This window comes from Salvelinus fontinalis, chromosome 32 (genome assembly GCF_029448725.1).
Source record: "Salvelinus fontinalis isolate EN_2023a chromosome 32, ASM2944872v1, whole genome shotgun sequence".
NCBI classification, from domain to species: Eukaryota; Metazoa; Chordata; class Actinopteri; order Salmoniformes; family Salmonidae; genus Salvelinus; species Salvelinus fontinalis.
In genome coordinates this window covers 36,096,882-36,122,302 of record NC_074696.1, presented here as the reverse complement: position 1 = coordinate 36,122,302, position 25,421 = coordinate 36,096,882, and the positions used below count along the sequence as shown (strand labels likewise).

At 43.4% G+C, this 25,421-nt stretch overlaps 1 protein-coding gene across 3 annotated transcripts in view; it reads right to left on the bottom strand.

Moving 5' to 3' along the window:
* The window catches only part of LOC129831192 (semaphorin-6D-like), a 126,883-nt gene that overhangs the window by 28,114 nt on the left and 73,348 nt on the right, over window positions 1–25,421 (bottom strand). For all 3 annotated transcript variants that reach the window (XM_055894302.1, XM_055894301.1, XM_055894303.1), the window contains 7 exons: window positions 22,397–22,523; window positions 4,744–4,965; window positions 2,891–3,005; window positions 2,618–2,675; window positions 1,691–1,747; window positions 1,062–1,163; window positions 51–141 (listed from right to left, as the gene is read on the bottom strand). In XM_055894302.1, coding sequence (XP_055750277.1) covers window positions 51–141; window positions 1,062–1,163; window positions 1,691–1,747; window positions 2,618–2,675; window positions 2,891–3,005; window positions 4,744–4,879 — 559 coding nt within the window. In that variant the 5' untranslated portion in view covers window positions 4,880–4,965; window positions 22,397–22,523. The remainder of the gene's footprint in view (window positions 1–50; window positions 142–1,061; window positions 1,164–1,690; window positions 1,748–2,617; window positions 2,676–2,890; window positions 3,006–4,743; window positions 4,966–22,396; window positions 22,524–25,421) is intronic.

The window sequence follows — 25,421 nt, the reverse complement described above, 5'->3', positions numbered from 1 at the left end:
GACAAAACCATTTCATTTCAAATTCTACATTTACAAATTGAGCCACTCACCAGCAAAGAGGCCAAGGTTGGATTGGCCCGACTCGAAGGGACAGCGCGCCTGACCCACCACCTCTTCGCCAACCTGCTCCAGGGTGGTCATCTGTGGGAAGGAGAGGAGACTGTTAGTTCTCTGTTGCCATTGTGGCTCTGGGCATGGACTGAAACCAGCACTGCACGAACCGCTTAACTCCTTTACCTCTACTGCAACATTAGCTGAATTGCTAACACAGCCATTGCTATTGCTAGCACGGCTGTGGACGTTTAGCCCCTTGCTGGCGCTCATAAATTACCTGGCTGCCTCTCCAGTCCCTCTTGGGACGGTCTCCTATTTGTGGCTAAGCAGGAGTTGGACTCCCTGCTCCCCCACACACACACACACACACACACACACACACACACACACACACACACACACACACACACACACACACACACACACACACACACACACACACACACACACACACACACACACACACACACACACACACACACACACACACACACACACACACACACACACTAGGAAAAACAAAACAACATCTGTCTGGTTGGCTTCACCTCTCTGCCTTCAATGAGCTCCAATTAAGTAGTTTCTAATGTTAAATGACAAGTCCTCTTTCTTGCCTTTTCAACATAACTTCACACTATTGCATGTATGCAAATTGAAATGGTAATTGTATTAAATGCGAAAAACAGACAAATGTGTAATGTCATCTTGACTTTTATTCAATTGTGAGTCATGAGTGAACAAACCGACTGCTCGGAAGCAATTATACCTTCTCAATGCAAGAGGATGGAACACACAAAGGCTTAGCACTCAAGAGGAGGTCAATGAAGAGCCAAACTGTGGCATTGTGATAATGACTAGCTCGTTGTCTCTGCATGCCCGCCAATCAGCAATCACAGCTTTATAATTGGAGTGACATTAACAAACGTCAATCATGCCTCTCTCGAATCTAAAGGTTTGACGAAAGAAATTAACAGCACACATCAACACCTAAACTCACACACACGTACCTTGTAGTTACGGCAGGTGGGGTTGAAGGCATTAGTGCCGCAAGCAAACAGGGTCTCGTCGTTCCGCGGTACCAGCACTTTGACATAGTTGTAGCATTCATCCTGGAAAAACACATAGGCTCATTCAGTTTCACTGGGAACTCATGTACTATAAATACATTTGGAATAAGAACAGGCTGCCATAATAAAATAGCGCTGATGCATTACTCGGCCTCACAAGAGAATTATGGTGCCTTTGAAACCATCCAATATGTTATAGGATGCACTTACATTGTTTTTATTTAACCATTATTTATCTAGGCAAGTCAGTTAAGAACAAATGAGTATCTACAATGTCGGCCTACCCCGGCCAAACCCTAACCCGGACGACGCTGGGCCAATTGTGCGCCGCCCTACGGGACTCCTAATTGAGGCCGGTTGTGATACAGCCTGGAATCAAACCAGGGTCTGTAGCGACGCCTCTAACGCTGAGATGCAGTGCCTTAGACCGCTGCGCCAATCGAGAGCCCCCCATTTATGCTGCTAGGGAGAGTCGACTCTACCACTGAAGAACGCCAAGCGGTAGCTAGTGTGTTCTCTCCTGACCTTAACGTAGACACACATAGAACATGGTGGAGAAAGATACTCACGCTGTTTCTACCCCTCACGGTACACTTGGCAACATCCTTGGACCTCCATGTCAACTTCTGCAATACATGAAAGGGGGGGAAACTAAATATGACACCACACCATGCTCTAGACCAGAGGTGTAGAACTAATTTTGCCCCGGGTGGCCGCATTCGGTCTTCAACAATTGAAAATTGGTTGTACTTCCTCGCCGTCAATTTGCTAAAAATGTTCCTTTTTCCATTAGCTTTCATTTTTGTGATTATTAGCGAGCTGGACACAGTCAAGAAACGGTATGAATATAGGTCCATTATCATTTATACACAGTTTCCATTTGGTTTTAGTCATTTTAAAGTATTATGAAAAATCACCGGATTGGAACCCCAAATGCTGGATTTGGCTCGCATGTTTGACACCCCTGCTCTATAGAAAGCGCCACCACACACAGAGTTACATGAAAGAGCCTGATGCAATCGCAGAGTGCGTTCATGTGGCCATAACCGGTCAGAGGCCTCTCTGTGACCTTTGGGTAATCTTTGCATCTGCCTGCTGAGAGCTTCACTCGACTTCGCAACCCCATCCGGAGAAGTTGTTTCTGGGAAGCTGATATGAAAAGGGGCTTCCGTGTAGAACTACTGGACCTCTGCCATATTGGGGTTATGCTCGAGGGTCCTCCAGGGTGGGGAGCAGCCAAGCTAAGGGCCATTGTTCGCAGGCTAGTCCATTAGTGAAGAAAACTCAGAAGAGGCCAGGCTACGGTACTTCTAAAAACAGATTCATTCACATTGCAAATAAATGATGGGTACTTTGGTGTTTAGAAGAGAGAATAAATGGATCAAAAGTATGCAGTAATAAACCACATGGTCATGTTAGTTCCTGCTTGTATTATGTTGTATTACATCTTGCATAGCCATGTGAGGTTTGATCGAGTGTTTGATTATGGAACTTACCAGCTGGGGGACGAAGTCGTCACCAGCTGTGGTCAGGTTTACTGCAAAAACATGGTCCCTGTGGGGTAAAGATTAAGATTTAGTGTCATGGTGTTCTGTGCACAGTCTCATAAATAAAAGCAAACTAAGGGTTGGTTTCCCAGATTCTGCATTGAAAAAACCCTTCAGTGTCTGGGAAACAGACCCTAGTTTGGTCAGTCTGGTAGTGATGTTTTATTGGTTGTGATTGTTAACATGTGGACCAGAACGGAGGCAGTGAATTGGCTGACTGACCTGGCAGCGATGTAGAGCATGTGGTTGATCCTCAGCATCCTCTGGAAGTCCAGGCCTAGTCTGAATGTGTCGTTGTCCGACACCAGCCCCTGGAACCCTGGGTACAGGTAGGAGTCTACAAAAAGAGAGAGACGTTGAAGATAAGAGTAGCTGAATTATCACATACATGTCAAGATTTTTCCAATTCATGACCCCAACTCCTAGACTGCACAGCTTTACGGGAATGACTTCTATCTCAAGTTGTCATTTACAATTGGTAATCCTGCTTGGTCCTGAAAGGCCTCATTCTGGTGTTTAAATCTTTAATTACATAGTATTTGTTGTATTTTCAGTTGCTTGTGGCAATAAATGGATACAGTGTAGGTTTGCAGTCGCTAAACTAAACCAGTCACTCTCTGGTCAGACACGCTCCCATTCTAGTCATATCCTGTTCTTCCTGTGAACTGTATCCAGGTTCAGGAGGCCTGGCCTGTTTCTAAAAGGTCAGACTAGGGGGAAGTTAATGAACAGAAACCTCTGCTAGTCCCTGCTCTCCTGCTCTAGCCGTCTGTGTCCAGTCCTGGGTCTTGTTCATTAAGGCACGCAAGAGAAAACGTGAGGGTTTCTTATATTGTCTGTTTTCTTCCGTTTGGTGCCCAATGAACACAACCCTGCTGAAGGGTAAATAGAGGTTTGATAGAGGCATAGTATATTTGACTTGGGATGAGTGAACTAAGATAAAAAGTGTCTGCTATTGTATTTCTGTCGTAAGCAATTTGCATAATGGCAATTATTAAAGCATATACTGTAGCTGTACGATTAAACTCAATTCATCTGCCGAAAGGCTTTGTTTGGACAATACAACAGCAAATCTGATGACTAGGCAAAAGTGTTCATTAAATGATAAGACTGTTGGCATTTCGTCGATGGCAAAGAAGGCGTCAGCTCGCAACCTGCAGAGTGAGGAGCCGAATACGCTCTAACACTAAACATAATGCCCTTGAGAAGTCCACTCTCACAGTTAGTCTAGGTAGGTCTGATGGTGTCGTTTCCACTGTTCGATATGTCAGGAGATATATGCGCAATGGATCTGTTTCAAGGTGTTATCTACTACATTCAACAAAAATGAGATGATATCAGTCTGAAATGTTCAGCATTTTACCTCCACTTTGATTTGTGCATACCGGTAACACACTATAAACTCCCTTTCGTTCTTTGTCCCCCTCTCTTTCCGAGATTCCAAGCTGTTGACCTAGCAAACCAACACCCATTTAATGCCATGGTGCCAATGCCTCAGCGACTCCTTCTCCTTTATCCTCTCTTTATCCTCCTTTCTCACACCAATAATGTATTAGACCTGTCTGGCTCATTAACTATCATGTAAACCATACCTCCTGTAGCCGATAGACCCACATATAGTTGATTACTTTAGGAAAACAATGCCCAACACCCACTCAAAAATCAATGATGGCAATTTTGAGTGTACATCTCTGTTCATAATCTTATATTGTGTTTAATTTGCACAAGACCATTCATCCACACTCATCTCCTGTGCAGGCCAACTCTACAGACTGAATTCCTGACTTTGGTCCATCAATATTTTAACAAGGTAGCATTAGGGCCCTGAGCCAGCCTTAGGCAACGCAAATAGGGAATCTGTTTCCTTGCGTGCTGCTGGAGACAAATACCACAGCAGTCTTCCTCCCCTAACTCAGTGGTAGATCTATATGTCACATCATATTAGTGCACTCTAACTACCAGTCCCGCGCTACTAAATGAATCCCCTTATATCACTGAGGAAAAATATGCAACATGGCACCACTTGGCCTTTTAAATCATTCTAAGCCAATCAGGGGGCTGGTGGGACTACTCACGCTCCCATCGGACAACATTGATTGGCTCCAGGTCTTTGGGGAAGGGCGGGGCCGTGGCTGAGGTGGACAGTAGACAGGAAGTGAGTATGAGGACTGCCAGCAGGAGGCGCCACCTTGTCCGTTCCGGAGGGACCATCTTCAATGAAGAGAAGGGGGGGGGTGGTTAGCAGCAAGGGGGGCTTCAGCAAGTCATGGTGTGTGGCTGAGATCCACGGGAGCCCTCTATGTGGAGGGTAAGATGGAAGGAGAAGAGAGGAATTCAGTTCAGTCAAATGAAAAGGGGTCAGAATAAAAATACATGTTATCAAAAAGAAAGGAGGACCAAGGCACTCTTCATATAATTAAAATGCCTTTATTAGTATGGCATGTTCAATAGAAACAAAGTTTTAAAAATCCAACGTGTTTTGGCTGCATGGCCTTCGTCAGGGAGTACAAAAAAAAATAATACAATGTCCTCTTTTGAACAGCTTTTCCAATTAGCCCTAATTATAAGAGGGAGTGGTTACAAAATTGTTTGGACACACCTAGTGTACACCAATACTATACCCATTAAAAAGTGAAATACCGTAGCTATGTTATCATAAAAATACAATTCCAAGCTAGAAGTATCAGAACACTTAGAAAGGTAGTTCTAACCTTAAATATGACTGGGAGAAGTGCCAAGAATAAGAAAGCAATATATTCTAGTACACTAGAACACAGCAAAACATAAACAACAACAGTCTAAACAGAGCTGAGGGCAATTGAGCAAAATGTCCACGAGATGACAGCAAATGGACCTATCACAATCCTACAGGAAGGGTGAGAAATCCATATCTTCATTTAAACCAGGGTATTTAGTGGCCTGTAGTCTGTAAATCCCAAAACGTTCCCTTTGGTTTAACTGTTTAAGACAGTCCCCTTTTCTAATAGAGGCCTGAATATGATCAATACCCATAGCTTGTAGGGAGGCAGGGTTGCCAGAAGAGGACTGGCCACCCCTCATAGCCTGGTTCCTCTCTAGGTTTCTTCCTAGGTTTTGGCCTTTCTAGGGAGTTTTTCCTAGCCACCGTGCTTCTACACCTGCATTGCTTGCTGTTTGGGGTTTTAGGCTGGGTTTCTGTACAGCACTTCGAGATATTAGCTGATGTACGAAGGGCTATATAAAATAAACTTGATTGATTGATTTTCACGTATTCATCGACTTGATTTAATGAACACATTGAGGAATCGATGTCTATTAATTGAATGATACAATTTCAAGACAAAATATGCATTTTTAGTGTGCAATATCTAAGCAAAAAGATACCATTATGATTCATCATAGCCTAATGGCATTTAAAGGTAACACAGGAGCTCAGATCTGGGCGCAAAACAAAATGGATTCATCATTACAATTTGGAAAGTAATGCACAAATATAAATCTCACAGGACAATTGATTCATGTGATTGTGTTCTGGTCTATCAACTCCTGACACCGGCAGCAGTCCAGAACTCGTCAAACTAAATTAAATGTTAACACTAATAAGTTAAAAAAAAGTAAAAAAAGGTCAGACTGACACCAGGCTGTTTTGGTCAGAAATATTAACGATCGACTTCAGGCTGTCTGCTTTCGTCAAAACGATATCAATGAGGAACGAACGGTTCGGAATCCAGATGGTCTTAACGGCTGCTAATGTCAACATCTGCCTCTTAGAGCGCTAACACACTAAGACACACAACCAGAGTGATGGTGGGAAAGGTCATTCTGTCGGAGATACAGTACACATCAGTCCAGTGGACCATAGAGATGCATTCATCTACATTTTGAATGAGTCAGTTCCACATTAAAAACCAAGTAGATTGCACAGAGCGAGATATACATGTTTTACAATTACTAGGGTAACGTACTTGGGTAGCATCCTGATTCTGACTCTTTCATGAGGAATACTGGGAGGAATGCTGCTAGCAAGAGGAAATGAATCCCTAAGTTAGACCTGACTCTACACACACTAGAGACAGGAGGTTAGCATGCCGCGCTAACTACATACCCTCCCAAAGTCAACAAACAACAGGAGCACTCGCCATCAATATCAATTAGCCTACGCCATTCTTGTTTAGATTCCGAGCAGGTGTTGTGCTTAGCCGCGAGGTCAGCCAGTCATGGCCCCCCGCTATAAATTATAAAGATTAGCGTCTAGTCGTGTTTACAGTGTGGCTCGCGGTAGCCTCTCTACTCTAAAGGATTACACCCACTCAGACACTAAATACCTACTGCTTCACTACTGTCAGACTGTAGAGAACGTAATGGATGATGAGGCAACCTGAGTTGTCATTCAATCAATGTTTGGAGGAAGTAACATGGGAAAGTAAGTCTGAGGTAATTTTTGTGATCACATTACACATTCCCCCTGACTAGCATAATCAGTACGATACATCACAGGTACTGTAGTAACTGGAATGTTGTTTTCCAGACCAATATCATAAAACAAAAGAAACAATGTTGCATATTTTTTCTGGGTAAGCCAAAGGTCATATAGGGCTCCCGAGTGTCGCAGCAGTCTAAGGCTCTGCATCTCAGTGCTAGAGGCGTCACTACAGACCCTGGTTCAATCCTGGGCTATATCACAACCGGCCGTGATCGGGAGTCCCATAGTGCGGCGCACAACTGGCTCAGCGTCATCCGGGTTAGGGGAGGGTTTGGCCGGGGTAGGCCGTCATTGTAAATAAGAATTTGTTCTTAACTGACTTGCCTAGTTCAATAAAGGTTAAATAAAAAATATATAGTATGACTGTGTGAGCTAAGGCCCAGCTGCTTTCAGTCCACCTTCAGCTGACCTCGCCAGTGACTCGAGGAGCTAAAAGTGAGAACATACATTCTCATCTTCTCCAATAGAGTGGTTGTTACAGCGCTGTTAAGAGCTCCCAGCTGGGAGAAATAGACCCCGGAGACAAAAACTCACTCTAGCTCTTCAACTGGTTCTCTATTGTGGTGGCGCCTGCCTGGGTTGTGGCAGTCACAACTGTGGGGAGATATTGCTGTCAAGAGGCAAGAGATCAGAAGTACTGTATGAAGCCGCAACAGGAGACGGCCGAAGCAATCTTGGATTGATTTAAGCGGTTTGCTTCTGTTTGGTATGCTAAGTGTTCTAAATGTATAAAGACCTGTCACCAGAGATTAACAATCAAAAGTTTAGTATTTGGTCCATATTCCTGACTAAATAAACTTTGTGACTCTACAAACTCTACAAATATAGGACCAAATACTACAGTTTTGACTACTTTAATACACTAAGTAAATTTGTTCAAATACGAGATACTTTTGTATATATGGTGTATGTGGACACCCCTTCAAATTAGTGGATTCGGCTATTTCAGCCACACCCGTTGCTGACAAGTGTGTAAAATCGAGCACATAGCCATGAAATCTCCATAGACAAGCATTGGCAGTACAATGGCCTTACTGAAGAGCTCAGTGACTTTCAACGTGGCACCGTCATAGGATGCCATGACGTGGTAGGCCACACAAGCTCATAGAACCAGACTGCTGAGTGCTGAAACTCGTAAAAATCGTCTGTTCTCGGTTGCAACACTTACCACCGAGTTCCAAACTGCCTCTGGAAGCAACGTCAGCACAAGAACTGTTCGTCGGGAACTTCATGAAATGGGTTTCCATGTCCGAGCAGCCATATACAAGCCTAAAATCACCAAGCGCAATGCCAAGTGTCGGCTGGAGCAGTGTAAAGCTTGCCGACATTTGGCTCTGGAGCAGTGGAAACGCATTCTTTGGAGTAATGAAACCACGCTTCACCATCTGGCAGTCTGGCAATTTAGCTTTGGTGGATCTGGCAATCTGGCTTTGGTGGATGCCAGGAGAACGCTACCTGCCCCAATGATTAGTGCCAACTATAGAGTTTGGTGGAGGAGTAATAATGGACAAAGCGAGGTCCATACAGAAATGGTTTGTCGAGATCAGTATGGAAGAACTTGGCCTGCACAGAGCCCTGACCTCAACCCTATCGAACACCTTTTGGATGAATTTGAACTGCGACTGCGTGCCAGGCTTAATTGCCCAAACGTAGTGCCCGACCTCACAAATGCTCTTGTGGCTGAATGGAAGCAAGTCTCCGCAGCAATGTTCCAACATCTAGTAGAAAGCCTTCCCAGAAGAGTGGAGGCTGTTATAGCAGCAAAGGGGGACCAACTCCATATTAATGCCCATGATTTAGGAATGAGATGTGGTGTACTTTTGGCCATGTAGCGTACATAAAAGTTCTTTCATTCCTAAACTGTAAAACAGATATGTATGAAAATACCCTCAAATAAAAGGTAACATTCTGTACCTCACATGAAACATTTTTTATATATTTAGTTTTTTCGTACTTTTACCCTTTTTCTTCCCAATGTCGCGGTATCCAATTGGTAGTTACAGTATTGTCTCACCGCTGCAACTGCCGTACGGACTCGGGAGAGGCGAAGGTCGAGAGCCATGCATCCTCTGAACCACAAACCAACCAAACCGCACTGCTTCTTGACACAATGCCCACTTAACCCCAGCCAGCCGCACCAATATGTCGGAGGAAACACTGTGCACCTGGTCCCCGTGTCAGCATGCACTGCGCCTGGCCCGCCACAGGAGTCGCTAGTCCGTGATGGGACAAGGACATCCCTGCCGGGCAAACCCTCCCCTAACCCGGACGACGCTGGGCCAATTGTGCGCCGCCCCATGGGTCTACCGGTCGCGGCCGGCTACGACAGACCCTGGACTCGAACCCAGAATCTGTGGTAGCACAGCTAGCACTGAGATGCAGTGCCTTAGACCACTGCGCCACTCGGGAGGCCCGAAACGTTTGATCTGAAATCCAAAATGCTGGAGTATAAAGTTAAATGTTTTGCTTCACTGTCCAAATGCATATGGAGGGGAGTGTAACTAGAGGTTCTTCTGTTCAAGCAAGAAGTTCTCCCCTATGTGGAAAGGGGACCAACTGCAGGAATGAACTATGAAGCAAAATCCTGGAAGGATGTGCAGGCTTTAAACAGGAAGAGGAGATATGGCTCTCCCCCTGACATTCCACAAGAGGCATGGGTGTCAGTCACCCTACCGCTCAACTTCTCAACCCTCTCACTGCGGGCACCGGCGCACACCAGGGGTTTTGGAGCAATCGGAAAACCCCACTTAAGCTGAGACTGATTTTGGTCCATGAAAATCACTCCGCACGCGTCCACCAGCTTCACAATTACCGAAATACATCATCTCTGTTAAGTACATCATAGTCCCAAAACCCCATGCACTTTTGGTTTGTCAATGCATGGGAATGTGGCTCCTCAAACAGGGTGTCATTTCTTTCGAGGGACCAGTCCAACTTGTTTTCAGATTTTTTTTACTGTACTCTCTGCTCTGTGAAAAAAAACGATGGAATTTGGGGAATAAATAAAGGATCGTTTCACGCAGACTAAAACGGTGCCTTGGTTAAAAAGTGTTACAATGACCCACAGACAAACAGTCTCCAATATACAGAACACAACACGGGTCGATGCCCTCATGTTTGTTATTAGATCTAGAGACTTTAGAGTTTAGTGAATTGCTTAATTTCCTCTCATTTGCGACCCATATTACTGCAAAGGCTGAGGGTAACACCTGGTTTGAAGTCAAAGGCAAAAATTATAGTAGGGGAGGGCATCATGTGACCACACTACATGAAGGAGTCATGACATTTGTGAGTTTGTTAGTTAGTTAGAGAGGGGAAGAGACAAATTTGAGATCCGCATCCGGCAAAAACAAAGACAAACTTCGGGACATTCCATAGCATTAGATTACTCCCTGCTTTGACAGCAAATGTTCATTCACACGTACATACTTCACTGTTATTCACTCGTCAGCTGCAGTTTTTCTATGCAAACTCTACAAAACCCTAGAACACCCCACATATCTAAGCTAGTGTAAACAAAGCACCTCAGCACATGCAATGCTATCTATACCTAGAGGGTCCACAATGAAGTTCTGTAAGCACAACACCAAGACTAACTCTTCACTGCTTGAATAGATTCAGGCGAGCTTGAAAAAAACATTTGTAATTCAATTTCTGGGACCTCTGGGTTGTAGTGAATTGAGGGGGTGAAAGGTTCTTACAATGCAGGAGCAAAGGAAGGAGAATGTGGGGGCTTTGCCACTCTATTGGCTTAAAGACCTTGGGGAAAAGCTACATGCGTAAGTAAGGTAAATCTTAAATCTGATTTGTGGTGATCAGGGCTTAAGTACATAATCTTAAATGGGAGAGGGACAGCTTGAGGGTACTGTAAAGTGTAAACAGAATACCTGTCACTATCACTGGTTGGAAAGACCACCTTGAGGCTTAACGTAATCATTGACCTTCAATTGGCCAATTTGCACCTAATGTCATGACCTATTTTAAAGCTACCAAGGCCTAAATGCTCCTTATCTTCTAGTCACAAAGCATGTCGCCCAAGCCTAGCTTATACAGTTGAAGTCGGAAGATTACATACACCTAAGCCAAATACATTTAAACTCAGTTTTTCACAATTCCTGACATTTAATCAGAGTAAAAATTCCCTGTCTTAGGTCAGTTAGGATCCCCACTTTATTTTAAGAATGTTAAACATCAGAATAATAGTAGAGAGAATGATTTATTTCAGCTTTTATTTCTTTCATCACATTCCCAGTGGGTTAGAAGTTTACATACACTCAATTAGTATTTGGTAGCATTGCCTTTAAATTGTTTAACTTGGGTCAAACTTTTCAGGTAGCCTTCCACAAGCCTCCCACAATAGGTTGGGTGAATTCTGTCCCATTCCTCCTGACAGAGCTGGTGTAACTGAGTCAGGTTTGTAGGCCTCCTTGCTCGCACACGTTTTTTCAGTTCTGCTTACAAATGTTCTATTGGATTGAGGTCAGGGCTTTGGATGGCCACTCCAATACCTTGGCTTTGTTGTCCTTAATCCATTTTGCCACAACTTTGGAAGTATGCTTGGGGTCATTGTCCATTTGGAAGACCCATTTGTGACCAAGCTTTAACTTCCTGACTTGAGATGTTGCTTCAATATATCCACATAATTTTCCTGCCTCATGATGCCATCTATTTTGTGAAGTACACCAGTCCCTCCTGCAGCAAAGCACCCCCACAACATGATGCTGCCACCCCTGTGCTTCACGGTTGGGATGGTGTTCTTCGGATTGCAAGCCTCCCCCTTTTTCCTCCAAACATATCGATGGTCAATATGGCCAAACAGTTCTATTTTTGTTTTATCAGACCAGAGGACATTTCTCCAAAAAGTATGGTCTTTGTCCCCATGTGCAGTTGAAAACCGTAGTCTGGCTTTTTTAATGGTGGTTTTGGAGCAGTGGCTTCTTCCTTGCTGAGCGGCCTTTCAGGTTAGGTCGATATAGGACTCGTTTTACTGTGGATATAAATACTTTTGTACCGGTTTCCTCCAGCATCTTCACAAGGTCCTTTGCTGGGATTGATTTGGGATTGATTTGGGATTGATTTGCACTTTTCACACCAAAATACACTCATCTCTAGGAGACAGAACGCGTCTCCTTCCTGAGCGGTCTGACAGCTGCGTGGTCCCATGGTGTTTATACTTGCGTACTATTGTTTGTACAGATGAGCGTGGTACCTTCAGGCGTTTGGAAATTGCTCCCGACTTGTGGAGGTCTACAATTGTTTTTCTGAGGTCTTGGCTGATTTCTTTGGATTTCCCATGATGTCAAGCAAAGAGGCACTGAGTTTGAAGGTAGGCCTTGAAATACATCCACAGGTACACCTCCAATTGACTCAAATTATGTCAATTAGCCTATCAGAAGCTTCTAAAGCCATGACATAATTTTCTGGAATTTTCCAAGCTGTTTAAAGGCACAGTCAACTTAGTGTATGTAAACTTCTGACCTACTGGAATTGTGATACAGTGAATTCTAAGTGAAATAATCTGTCTGTAAACAATTGTTGGAAAAATAACTTGTGTCATGCACAAAGTAGATGTCCTAACCGACTTGCCAAAACTATAGTTTGTTAACAAGACATTTGTGGAGTGGTTGAAAAACGAGTTTTAATGACTCCAAGCTAAGTGTATGTAAACTTCCGACTTCAACTGTACGTACGGTCAATCAAGAGCAGGGGCTGGAAGCAAAATTATTTTCCAAATAGTTTTGTTCTGAACAGAAGTTTAATTTTTTTAAGTTCCACTGTTCCGACCAGCAAAATAAAGTTCTGAACAGGCCCAAACTCCAAAAAATGTACATTTTATTTATATAGTTCCTCTGTTTGTTTTTTAAACCTCAAATCTTTCTTTTTACATTAACATTGACATTACATTTATTCACAAATCAGTGTGGATAGACACAAGCTATAGCCTAGTTGTTTATATGCGTGATGGACAGATAAGTGTACGGCGCGAGATGTGACTGAAATTTTGCGGTTGGGGAGCAAGAGAGGGTGAATGAGGAGGCTTGGCTTGAAGCGTTAGGCATCTTGTTATGACATGCATTATCTAAATTAGGCCAACAATATTATACAATATTATACCTACGGAGGACCGGCTTCTATGGACAAACTTTGAATGTCTTTGTATTCCCGAGAGTTGGCTTAACATTAGACCAGAGCTAACGATAACAAGCTTGTGTGTGCAGAGCAGCACCAGAATTAAAAATATGTCTTATCTTTTTGTAGTTAATAAATCAAATGTCAACTGTGATAACTATAGTATCCTTAACTAGCATTGAAAAAGTGAATCCATTCTTCTCTAATTAAAAATCTCTCCCTAATTTCTTAATCACGCTTGTAACGTCGCCAGTAGGCTATAGTAGCCGTTGCTTCTGAGGGGGAGGGGCAGGTAAAATATACACACTAGCAAAGATTTCCAGCTGGCAGGTAGACACTGGAATAGATTTCTGAGTGAGAGTGAGGGCTTTGCATAGGCACTTTGTTGCGTATTTTGTGGGACTGAAAAAAATGGCCGGAATGTACTTTTTTTATATTAACCGGTTCAACTGATTTTAAAATCACGGTTCTGTTCCGTAACAGTACAGATCACTCCCGGTTCTGATTCTGTTCGTCAAACAATTTGGTTCTTTTACGGTTTTCTGTTCTGTTCCCTGAAACGGTTCCAACCCCTAGTCGAGATTTAAAAAAAAAAATCTCACAAAGCAATAGTTGGGATAAAGCAGAAAGACAGAATCTGTGTCATGTGACAAAACAAAGTAATCTTCTAATACGGTCTGGTGTATTTCTCTTGCCCTTAGTTCCCTGTGGCAGAAAGTCCAAGGAAATCTTTCAACAGCCTAAAGGTTCTGTGAAAAGCTGTGGTGGGCCCCTAATGGTGCTGGTGGCTGCTAACATGAGTGAACTTTACGGGACCCTGGCAGACACTGTGGCTCACAGATTAGCAGAGACGGGGGTGTGTTGACAAGACTCTACCCGAGCAAAATGCAAATTAGCCTTGGAATGGTCAGATCTCAACTGGCAGAGACATAAATGAAGGGATAGGAAGGATAGCATTGGAATGGTGCTGTTAGCAACAGACTCTTACGGAGTATGAAGAGGAGTTTTAGTCTGTTCCCAAAGATGTCTAATTAGCTTATCTAGTCCTGTGTGTGCGAACATATCAAAGCATTTCGCTAAATTAACGTAATGTCCTGTAAACGGTTGAGAATATCAGTGGAAAATCTGAAGCGAGCATTAACATATTACACTCAGGGCTTATCAAACACGCACACAGCAAAGCAGCAAGTGTGTGAGAAACTTGGCAATCATTCAAATATACTTTTGCAACTGTACTGGGACCTGTAAACCCTAAGTGCACCAAAAGAAAGTGTGCCTGAGCCTGAAAATTAAACAAATGCTGTACACGTGCCCTGTGATGTCATCTAAATGCACACAGTTGCATTATGAGTGGTCATTAAAATAACTGATGGTATTTCATACGTCAATTGCTGCATGTTCTATGCAAAACAAAAAGTATTTTTTTCGACAGGAATACTGATTAGATGGTATTGACCATTGCTCGTGTTGAACTTGAGTAACCTTCATGAATGAAGCTTGAAGTACCTATTTACTGCTATAGGTCAGTTTTTGTGTGTGAATTGATGCACGGGGCAGCTATCTGTGTGTGTGTTACATGTCAGTGTTCAGCTCCATGTGTGTGTAATTTCCATGTGTGTGTCTTGCACTGCTTGCACTGCTCTTTCCCGGTCTCTGATGATCCGTAGGACATGGCTATCCCCTTCGCTAAGCAAGTCAGCTGCCAATCTACTCCTAGCCAGTCACCACCCACCTGCCAAAATCCAAGTATCTGCTTTGGCGGCAGAAACGAGATCTGTCACGGAACCCTGGCACGACCTGGGAATATCCCAGTGGTCAGCGGCTTTGGTGGGCGGCGTCTCCTTTTGTGCTAATTCCTCCATTTCCTCCCCACAGAGGGCCGGTACCCAGCCAGGCAGCCTTCAGGGATCATTAGGAGGCCCTTTAAAAAGATGAGCGCCAGCGTTTTCCTCGGAGCATCACAGCGTCAGCTCCACCACGCACACCTGAAACCGCCAGGTCCAGACAGGATCGTTTTAGGATAATGTGATGTCTGTGTTTTGTCTTGTGCGTGTGTTTTGTTTTTCTCCCCGGGTCTCGCTTTCTCTGTCTTTGTTTTTCTCAACGGGTCTGTTTCTCTCATTCTGTCGCGCTCTTGTGTTATCCTTGTTTTTCCATAAACACTTAAAGCTCGAACAAACACTGAGCGATTATAAATGCATATTTTCTCGGCTTCTCTTTCTCAGCCATGCTTGTTTGGTGTTTCACACTTAACAACGCAAGGCTTTTGTGCTCGGCAACAGAGGTATTTGCCTGTTCTGTCATAGAAATAAATAGCCTTGAAACCAAATCTAGTAAAACATGAGATGAAAGAGGGAAGCCCATAAAACACATTACGTTTCAAAAGATGGATAATCACTTTTTGCCACACATTAAAATAGAGAAATGGCCTGACCACTGATCTAACAGAGAATGTGAGAGCAGGGAGGGTATGGAGGAATCAAAGACCAGCCATGGCTGAGTCTGTAGTAATGTACCTTCACAAAGAGGCTTTGGAGAATCTCAAAGGCGCCCTTAAACATCTGTACAGACCGCACTACCTTTCCTCCAGGATAAAGAGGTAAAGCAGAAAGGAGAGGGTTAGGTACAAAGCAGAACTCCCTGCTTCCCGATATCCTCCTGACACAATAGAATGATCGCTTTATACGAGTGCTTTTCCATTTTACCGCAGTCTATGCAAATTCACGTTGTGAATCAATGGGATTTATCTGTGCACTTCTTAAGCCCTCCATTTTGAATACGGCGCTAGGCAGCGTAAAAGGCCACGGCCTCGCCTGCTCGCTTCCTAGCGCTCTCCGCTGTGATGAAATACTTCATCATTGTGTCTGCTCTTACATTGTTGTAGCATCTTACAGACTTTACAGGGTACCAACTGGCAAGGCATGTTGTTAACCCGAAACGCATAAGACTGTTCATCACGAATGGTCTCTAGGTGAGAGGAAAAACAGGTAAAAATGGCTGATCAGAGTTAAACCTGATAAAAAAATGCAAGATCATCCCTCTAGCTCAATAGGCCTAAAATGAATTTGAATTTGGTGGAGCCTACAGATAACACAAATCATATCAGTTCAGTTGTCTTGATATACAACAAAGGAATGCACTTTTTTTTTTGTGAATGCTCGCTCTTAAAAGTCCTTCACAGAGAGAGAAAGTGTTAACTTTCTTGTTTTTATATTGTATACATTGAAGCTTTGGCAATATTTATGCAATGTTTCTCATGCAAATAAAGCAATTTGAATTTGAAAGTGTGTGTGTGTGTGAGAGAAAGAAAGAGAGATAATGTGTTCACTCTAAAATAGAGAGTGCCTTGAAACACGGCACTGGACCGTGAGAGAAAAACTGGGATAAGCTTTCATCATGACAGCTAAACCAGCAGCCATCTTTCACTGCGTGTGCTTGGTGTCACGCTGAAGGACAAACACCAAAAGAACCTTCACGTCTAGAAAAGAGACACAGAGAGGAAAATGGGAGAGAAAGGAGGGATGGAGAGATAGAGAGATGGATGACGAGGATAGAAAGAAAGAGGAGTGCATTGGAGAGAGACCACATGAGAAAGAGAGAGTGATCATCAACAATGAAGACAGTACACTCCCAACCACACACACAGCTGCAGAGAGACGGCGGAGATAAAGAGTCCTGTTTGTAGCGGGCGGCTAGCAGGCGTGGCGCTAAGCCTTGGCAGAGGGACCATTAAGTGTGAGCATGTGATAAATGCACTGGGCTCCACAGACCTGAAGTTCTCATTACTCTGTGTGCAGTAGAGAGCTGCAGAGGCATCGCTCATGAAGGATGGGGGATCCATTGGCTGTGTGTGTGTGTTTCTGAGTGCATGCGTATGTGTGTCTGTGTGCATGCGTAGGCGTATGTGTGTGTGTGTGTGTGTGTGCGCGTGTCCACCTGTGTCCAACACAATGCTATTCATATCAGTCATTGACTCCCATTCATATTTCTTCGGCACCGGAGGGCGTAGCATTTAGGGCAATAGGGTACAGTGAGAGGGGAGGTGGCGTGGTAACATTAGCCCTCTGTTATCGGGCCTCTTGGAAACACACTTTATGGTCTTAGTGTCTCATTCCGTTGCCCCTCCTGAACTCTATTTCTGCCCTTCTCGTCTCTCTTGGCTGCCATCTGTGGAATTTCCACAGGCGACTCCAAAGTCGCCAAGTAGAACCACTTTGGGGACCAGGGAAGGCTGCATCAGACAAATAGCTAGCGGAAAGAAAGAGCCTACGTTGCCTGGAGGAAGGAGACGAGGGGGGTTTTGACATTATATGAATTAAATATTCGTAGCCAGTTGCCCTCAAGAGGGCCAAGTTAGAAGGGAAAGGGGATACCTAGTCAGTTACACAACTGAATGCATTCAACCGAAATGTGTCTTCCGCATTTAACCCAACCCTCTGAATCAGAGATATGCGGGGGGCTTCCTTAATCGACGTCTATGTCCTTGGCGCACTAAAGACACTCTAAAGTGTCTTCCATGCAAATGTAAGAACAGAGTGCGAGAGCAGGGCCCAAGAAACGATCAAGTCACTATGATTCAGATTTATAATTTCATGATTATTTTATGAACTTTGTTTGGGGAAGAGAGAAATAATTCCATTTTGGAAATAAAAGGGGGACCTCTTTTTGCATCGCATCAGTCATTCCCCTCTTTGTTTGTCACAGAGAAAACATAAAAAGGGGGAGGGCAAGAGACTGTTAGTAAACTGTTTGAAAGAGAGAGAAACTCAATGAAAACAAGGATGCCGAACAACGAGTGATGGTCGCTAAAGACAAAGAGGCGAAAGATGAACGCCAGAACTCCAAGGAATGATTAGACAGATGAAGGGTTTTAAAAATAGCCCCTCACTCATCAGGGAGAGATGAAAAGCAGGACTGGAGGGGCCCTCGTTCTCCCCCTCCCTCCTCTTATTTTCCCACTTTCGGCTTCTCTGACATTTTTCTACCTCCCCCCTCTCCCAATGCTATTTCTTCTGCTTCTCTCTCTTCAATCATCCTTCTTTCAAATTCGGATCATTCCTCAATGTCTCTTGAACACAAATTGCCAGTCTTTTTGGCTGTACTTCTGTTGTTTTTCTCTCTTCTCCCCATGTCACTTTGCTTTCTCCCCTCTCATTTTGACCTACAGCCTGCTGCTTTGGTCCACTTCGTTTGATGCCTTTGTACTCAGAACAGCCTATAACACCACGCATGTCATACAATGTTATGTTATACAACCCTGGCTTCTGATCCCAGGACAGTTCTAAACACATTGATCCTCCTCAGAGCAGCCAGCTACTGTACCAGTCTCATCTAGGGCATATTAACTCTGTCAACAAAGGATGACATTGTCTTTCTGTACTCAGCCAAGCCTCTAACCACGAGTCCATAAAACACTGTCTGTGATAGTAGAGCTATCATAGATAGGTAGAAAGGATAGACCGTCCTCATTCTCTTGAAACGACCGACACCCAACCTTCCTGAAAGTGCACGTCTCTGAGCCTTACTGTTTGTGAGAAAGTGTGTGTGTATCGCTTTGTGTATAGCAAGTGTGTGTTTGTGTGAGCCCATAGATTGCGCCATTTTCCTATAACTTTCCGCATTCATCAGTCTCCTTTCACAGTTTGTCAGCGTGTGTCTGCGAGCAGATAGGGACAGAAGCTGTGCAGAAGCAGAAGCCCATTTGTTCTAAAAATAGACCAGTCTTTAGTGTCCCTAACACTCGGCTGGACCGGCTGACGCAGCGATAATTGGGGGGAGCTGAAGGCAACAGTGAGACATGGGAGTGATTACCGAGCAAGAGGGCTTTGAATCACAGAAGTGCTTTTCTTTCTGGGCTCTGCTCCCTGGTGGACATGCCACCTAACAACAAGCCCTGTCAGACTTTAGCAAGATTTCAAGTGATTGGTGTGTGTCAGTGTGTGTTTGTGTCAGAGCAAGTGGATGTATGCATTTGTGTGTGTATGTATGCATGGTGTGTGTGTGAGTGTTAGTGTGGTTGAGAGCCTCAGTCCCCCCACTTTGAGAAAAAGGTTGTGTCATGCCCCGTGGTGAGAACATCCCAGAGCTGGGTTTCTGTGGTTACTCTCTCCCTGGACAGCAGGCTATTGGGGAATCGATACTTTGACCTCCAGTGCTGTACTGTGCCAACGTAGAAGTGCATAATGGGAGTGCTCCAGGTGCTAGAGTGTGAGAGCTAAGTGCCTGTTATCACCAGAGATGTCATCTTGCCACCTGCATCGGAAGCCGAAACGTGACTGCTCTCTTCTCCTTTATCGCTATACTATTGTATAGTCTCGTTCTTTTTCTCTTTCGGCCTTTTCCACTAAGTCATCCTCCTCTTTTGCTCATTGCTATTTTGCGTTAGCTCTGCTTACCATGGGCCGGATTCACAAAACATTCTTAAGAAAAATAATAAGAAGTTCATAAGATAGTAAGTGCAATTCCTCAAAATGTTCTTAGGAATTCATTGTTTTCTTAGGCACTTCGGAAATATCTTTCCTAAGAACTTTGGAAATATCTTCTTATGTGGCATTGACATTAATGACATGCTTGAAACCAATAAATAAGCCTTTTTGACAGAGATGATGGGATTTGGCCCACTATAATAAAGTGTTGATATTTACATTTTATTACATTTATTTATCTGCTTTATGTCTCAAGATTTTTTTCTCTCACACATTATAGCCATCAGACTAGCTATATCAAAAACAAAAATGGATAACCAAGGAAAGCGCAATAAAAACTTCAGCAAACAAGAGCTTGAAGAGCTTGAAGAAAAAGATTGCTGTTGGGGACACTCGAAAACTGCGTTGTCCCTGCAGGGACCAAAAAGAGAGGATGGGAGAGTCTGTCTTTGACGTCGGGGGTATGGCAAGGGACAGTGACTCCGCCGTAAAAAATAGTGGTCCGGCATTAAGTCGGCAGCTAAGAAGGGAGCTGAGAAACCATTAATGTGAACCAGCTGGAGTAGAAGGTGTTGTCCATGATAGGAGAGAAGGTGGTAGAGGGACTGTACGACTGGTAAGTTACGTACAGTAGCTACGTTAGCTACTGTAACGACATTATAGCCAACATAACTACGATATATCGGTGAACATATCGGAATTGGCTGATATTAGATAAAAATGCCAACATCGGTATTGGCCCGATGTCTAGTTTAACGTTAAATTATTATGTGACGTGCAGTCATATTCAGGTCCTGATTGGTCAACAAGCTTATTTGACACGTCAAATAGTGTTATTTGACGTGTATCTATTTTGACACGTAAAGACCCAAAGGGAGTTCCATAGAAATCCTGGTTGAGAATGAAACGACTGAACAACGAAACAGCACAGCATATACGTGAAAGAAATAGGTTTTGATGATGTTTTACTTGTGATGGGGACATATGTAAATGCCAACAAAATAACTTTTTGGTCAGTGTGGTGTGTGTGTGTGTGTGTGTGTGTGTGTCTGCAACCTTTATTTAACTTGGCAAGTCAGTTAAGAACAAATTCTTATTTACAACCCGGACGACGCTGGGCCAATTGTGCACCGTCCTATGGGACTCCCAATCACGGCCGGATGTGGTACAGCCTGGATTCGAACCAGGGACTGTAGTGACGCCTCTTGCACTGAGATGCAGTGCCTTAGACAGCTGCGTCCGTGTGTGTGTGTGTGTGTGTGTGTGTGTGTGTGTGTGTGTGTGTGAGAACTATTTAACTGTACTAGAATGCTTAAAAGGCCAGTAAGATGTTAAATATCAGTTATCGGTATCAGGTTTTTTGGCAAGGCAAATATCGGATATCGGCCAAAAATGCCATATCGGTGCATCACTATTTAAAACTGACCCTATGTTAACCACTTAACTGGTAGTTAGTGAGGAAAAGCTACCCCTACAATTATATTTTAGAATCATCTCACGGGCTTATCCAGTGGCCTGATTTAGCGTCAGCACAGATGAAAATTCAGGTGAGCCAACATTCTATCCAAATACTGACAAAAATTAATTGCTGTGGCACAATGGCTGACAACTCGTCAACACTCTGGCCCAAAACTAACAGGGTTTCCCCACACCTGGGCTGAATGGTCTACCCATGACTCTGTTGAGTGTTACCGTGTCTATTTTCACCTTTACTCTCAGCGACCTTCCCTGTACAAAGCTGACCTCGGCACACCTATAAGTGTAGCAGTCTCATTCAAACCCACACAAAGGGTTCTGCCAACATGGCTGATAGGAGGACAAGAGCCGCGAAGAGACCAGTCTGTCCGCAAAAAAGAACCTCTCCACAGCCCGTTAGCTAACCAAGGCCGTCTAGTCACTCAAACGGACTTAACGAAGGTTGAGGGCAATGGCGTAGTAGAGCTGACATTGAAGTGTGCTGCTTTGTGTGCCTGTGTCATTGGGCAGCCACGTCCCTGCGTGTGCAAACTAGTGATGGGGGGGGGGGGGGAATCTATAGTTACATGTCAGGATATTCTTTTTTTACGATATACCGTATCATTTTGACAATAATCGCAATATTATTTGTGCGCTAGTTGGTTGCACCAAAACTCAATATTTTTCTTTCATAGCTTGTTCTCCATCATCTTTTTAAATAAGGCGGCAATTTGTTTTAAGCACTTTTATTCCCATGGATGATAAAAACTCGTTTTCTCATGGCTCTCTCTTTTCCCTCCGCAGCAGACGCATGGTGAGCAATATGTTTGGAACATCGAATTGCAATAAAATCACAGTATAAAATCGCAATACATACAGAATCATGAGAATCGCAATACATATCGTATTGGCCCCTAGTATTGTGATAATATCGTATCGTGAGGTCCCTAGGCAATCCCCAGCCCTAGTGCCAACTTTGAGAGCGATCAGAGTAATATCGTTAGGGCCACACACAATGGACTTAGCTAACCATGTCTCCAGAGCTTATACAAGTACTACCACTTTAGATATTGTGCCAGTAACTACATCACGGTTGTGATCGACGTTGCTATAGAGGGATTACAATACTTTGGCTTTGGGACTTTGCTGATCGAATAAAGTGCATTATGAAATCAAAATTGCTAGGCTGAGAACAGAAGTGCTCAAAGTGAAATCTAACCATGTCCTGCAATAGGAGATACACTAGTTGATACTCACAGTCTAGAATCAGCTGAGACCGGCAGGTGCAGTGTCCAATCAGTCACTATCGTCGAAGTTCACAATGGTTCAGGAAGAAGAGAGGGAGGTGGGGGTGGACCCCCGCAGAGTGGTCCTCAGCAAAGTCCTGTGATAACAAGAACAACATTTAAATCAGAAACGTTGACTTTTATAAACACGCAACAAAATTGCCCCATCTTGTTTTCGCGTCACCCCTCTGACTGTCCAATCCAGGGTTTGCGATTGTGGTTAGGGAGACAGAGTGGGAGTGAGAGGGCCTGCTAATGTAGCATATAAACATCCTGATAAACAGATACCCGGGAGACATTAACAAATCCATCTGTTTGAGGTGCAATGGAGGCCAAGAGGGTGGGCGGTATACTGTATTTTACGATATACCAGTATTGATGCACGGACCGGTTTGGGTTTTTACTTTACCTTCTATAACGGTATTTGAATGTTTGGTTTATTAAATGTGATGCACCATGTTTAATGTACATTTTTATACTTTACTTCGCTACTTGAGTCATCTCCCTGCGCTCTCTCTCTCGCCATGCCGCTTTCCACACAGACCTAGCCCCGCCCTCTGTCACTCAAGGAGCGCATTTGTTGTTCCTCTACCACGAGACACTTGCGTTCAGTCTGCATGGTCAATGCAGCACATGCAACAATGTTGATGACAACGATGCTGTTTTCACTTTGCTTCTTAATATAAATTCACTAGCGTTCTATAATTACACTGTTAGTTTGTGTTTCTTACATCTGAAAAGAGCTGGTTTGTCTTTTCTTAGCAAGTTGGGCCTAAATCTTGTTAGCCACTAATGCTAATCGCTAACGTTAGTCACTGGCTAGCTAGCTAGCTAATAAATGTCAGTGCAAACGTAATTTGCTATACCGACTCATAATACCAGTGATGGTGTAGAGATAAATCAGCATTTCCAAAATCAAAGAGGAATACTGTACATGAAGCATAAATATGTAAGCTACATGAAGTAGCTAAGAGAAAAAATTCAATGTAGTCAAAGATTCTAGGGTCCTCTAGGACAGACTTAACACTTTGGTTCCTACCCTGACACAATAACTCCTCCCTGGCATTTTCATTCGTTGTCATGTCAAACACCGTATTCAAGTGACCACTATTATATTCTAACTATAGAATTAAAATAATAGTTATATTTCCATGATTCCACAGTTCACCCAAGTGTTTTTCTCTAAATCGCAAGTCAAATTGAAATCGCAACATTCGGTTAAAAATAAGGCCTAGATTGTTTGCCAATCTGTGCAGCCCTGCGTGGCAGTGTAGAAATGATCTCAAGTGAGTGCAGCAAATGCTGAAAATTACTTTCGGTTGAAGTTGAATTGAACAGTATAAAACAATCAGAATGGACAAAGATCCATTGAAATCACTTAGAATGTATGTGTTGTCACCGTATGGTCACACACTACTCAGAAAGCAAATTTTGAATTTTTACTATTAAAAACATAAAACACCATCAAATAACATAATTTTTTGGTAAATACTGTGACATGATATTTTAGCCATATCGCACAGCCCTAGCCAAGAGTGGATGACAGTCAAAACCTCAATGGTGACCTCAACATGGTCCACTATTAGAAGGGAATGGCGGTCAGTGGCATTAGGTTTGACTGACGACATCCAAGTAAATAGATCTGTATCATAAAATGATGCCACAATCTGGTTGTCGGCAAATTGAACTATTTTAATTCCAAAAAAGATAAGGAACTATCATTAGAATAACATAATTGCTTACTGAGCTATTAGATGACCCTCTTAAACAAAAACAATCAATGTTAAAAGTAGCCTATTTCCTGGATTTGACATACTAACTTTTTACTGGAGGGAACTTTTTTGTTGAATAACCTTTACTAATCAGATGTTTTAAAGGAAGTCTTGGTCCAATTATAATTGAACTTGACTAACGAGTGTGAGCTCAAGAGTTAAACACACAACGAAGACCCACAGGAGACTGGCTGAGGCTCTCTAATCTAATTTTACCAGAGGGAAACATGACCACTGAGGTAAGTCCAGAGAAAACCTGCTACCGTAGCAACCTGCTAGCAACGGCAACCCAGAGAAACCACCTGGCCAATAGGAAGCCGAATAAGAGACGAATCCAAAGGCTCTAAGCCCTCAGGCCTGTAATGGCCCCATTGTTATGATCAGGCATCCAGCTGTATTATCCTGTCACTGGCTTTTTATCTTGTACTTTCTCCAACAAAACAATGTTTTGGAAGGTTTTATCCTGATTTGACCTGCCATTGTTTTGGCGTTTTGCCCATGTCACCCTTTGCTGCCTTTCCCATTCTCAATCGGTCCGTCAGCTCGACTTCCTGAGTCAGGATTTGTAATACCATTTAAAAAAATATATATTTCACAATGAGCCTAGTTGTTGCCTTTCTGTTGATCTACCATTTCTTTATCAATCAGTCTTTCACCCAAAGTACACACTCTTTCTTCATTCCGGTGCCCTTTCATTTCAGAAATGCCGTTGTTTATATCGCTTGTCCAACAAAAATGGCGTTCTCTTTATGATCTTTTTACAATGCCAATGGGTTTTTAGTACAGCATGTCAAAACTTAATTGAGTGTTTGATCCATGTTTAAACAAGTTGTCTACAGTATCTGTCTTGTTGTTTGATTACTGGATGAATTGGTTGTTTGGCTGTCGCCGGGCAGTTGTCCAGAACTGGGCTTTCAATGGCTTAATGTGTTTGGCCAATGAATTACTCCACTGATGTATTTTGGAGATTTATTGAGAGTGGTTTGACTTTGGGAGAAAAATAATGGCATGCTAAGACAAAGATCAATGCAGCTCGCTTGGTCATATCTCCAGCCATTCCAAAGACATTCTGCCTGTCCTCATAGACGGAACGTTTGGGTAATGGAGAGATTGTTCCTGTTGATTCCCAGTTTCACTCTAGGCAAGGCTGTAGAAAATCCTCTACAATAGGTCACCAATCTGAGAGCGGGATTGTGTAAAAGGGTGTGCCTGTGACATCTACCT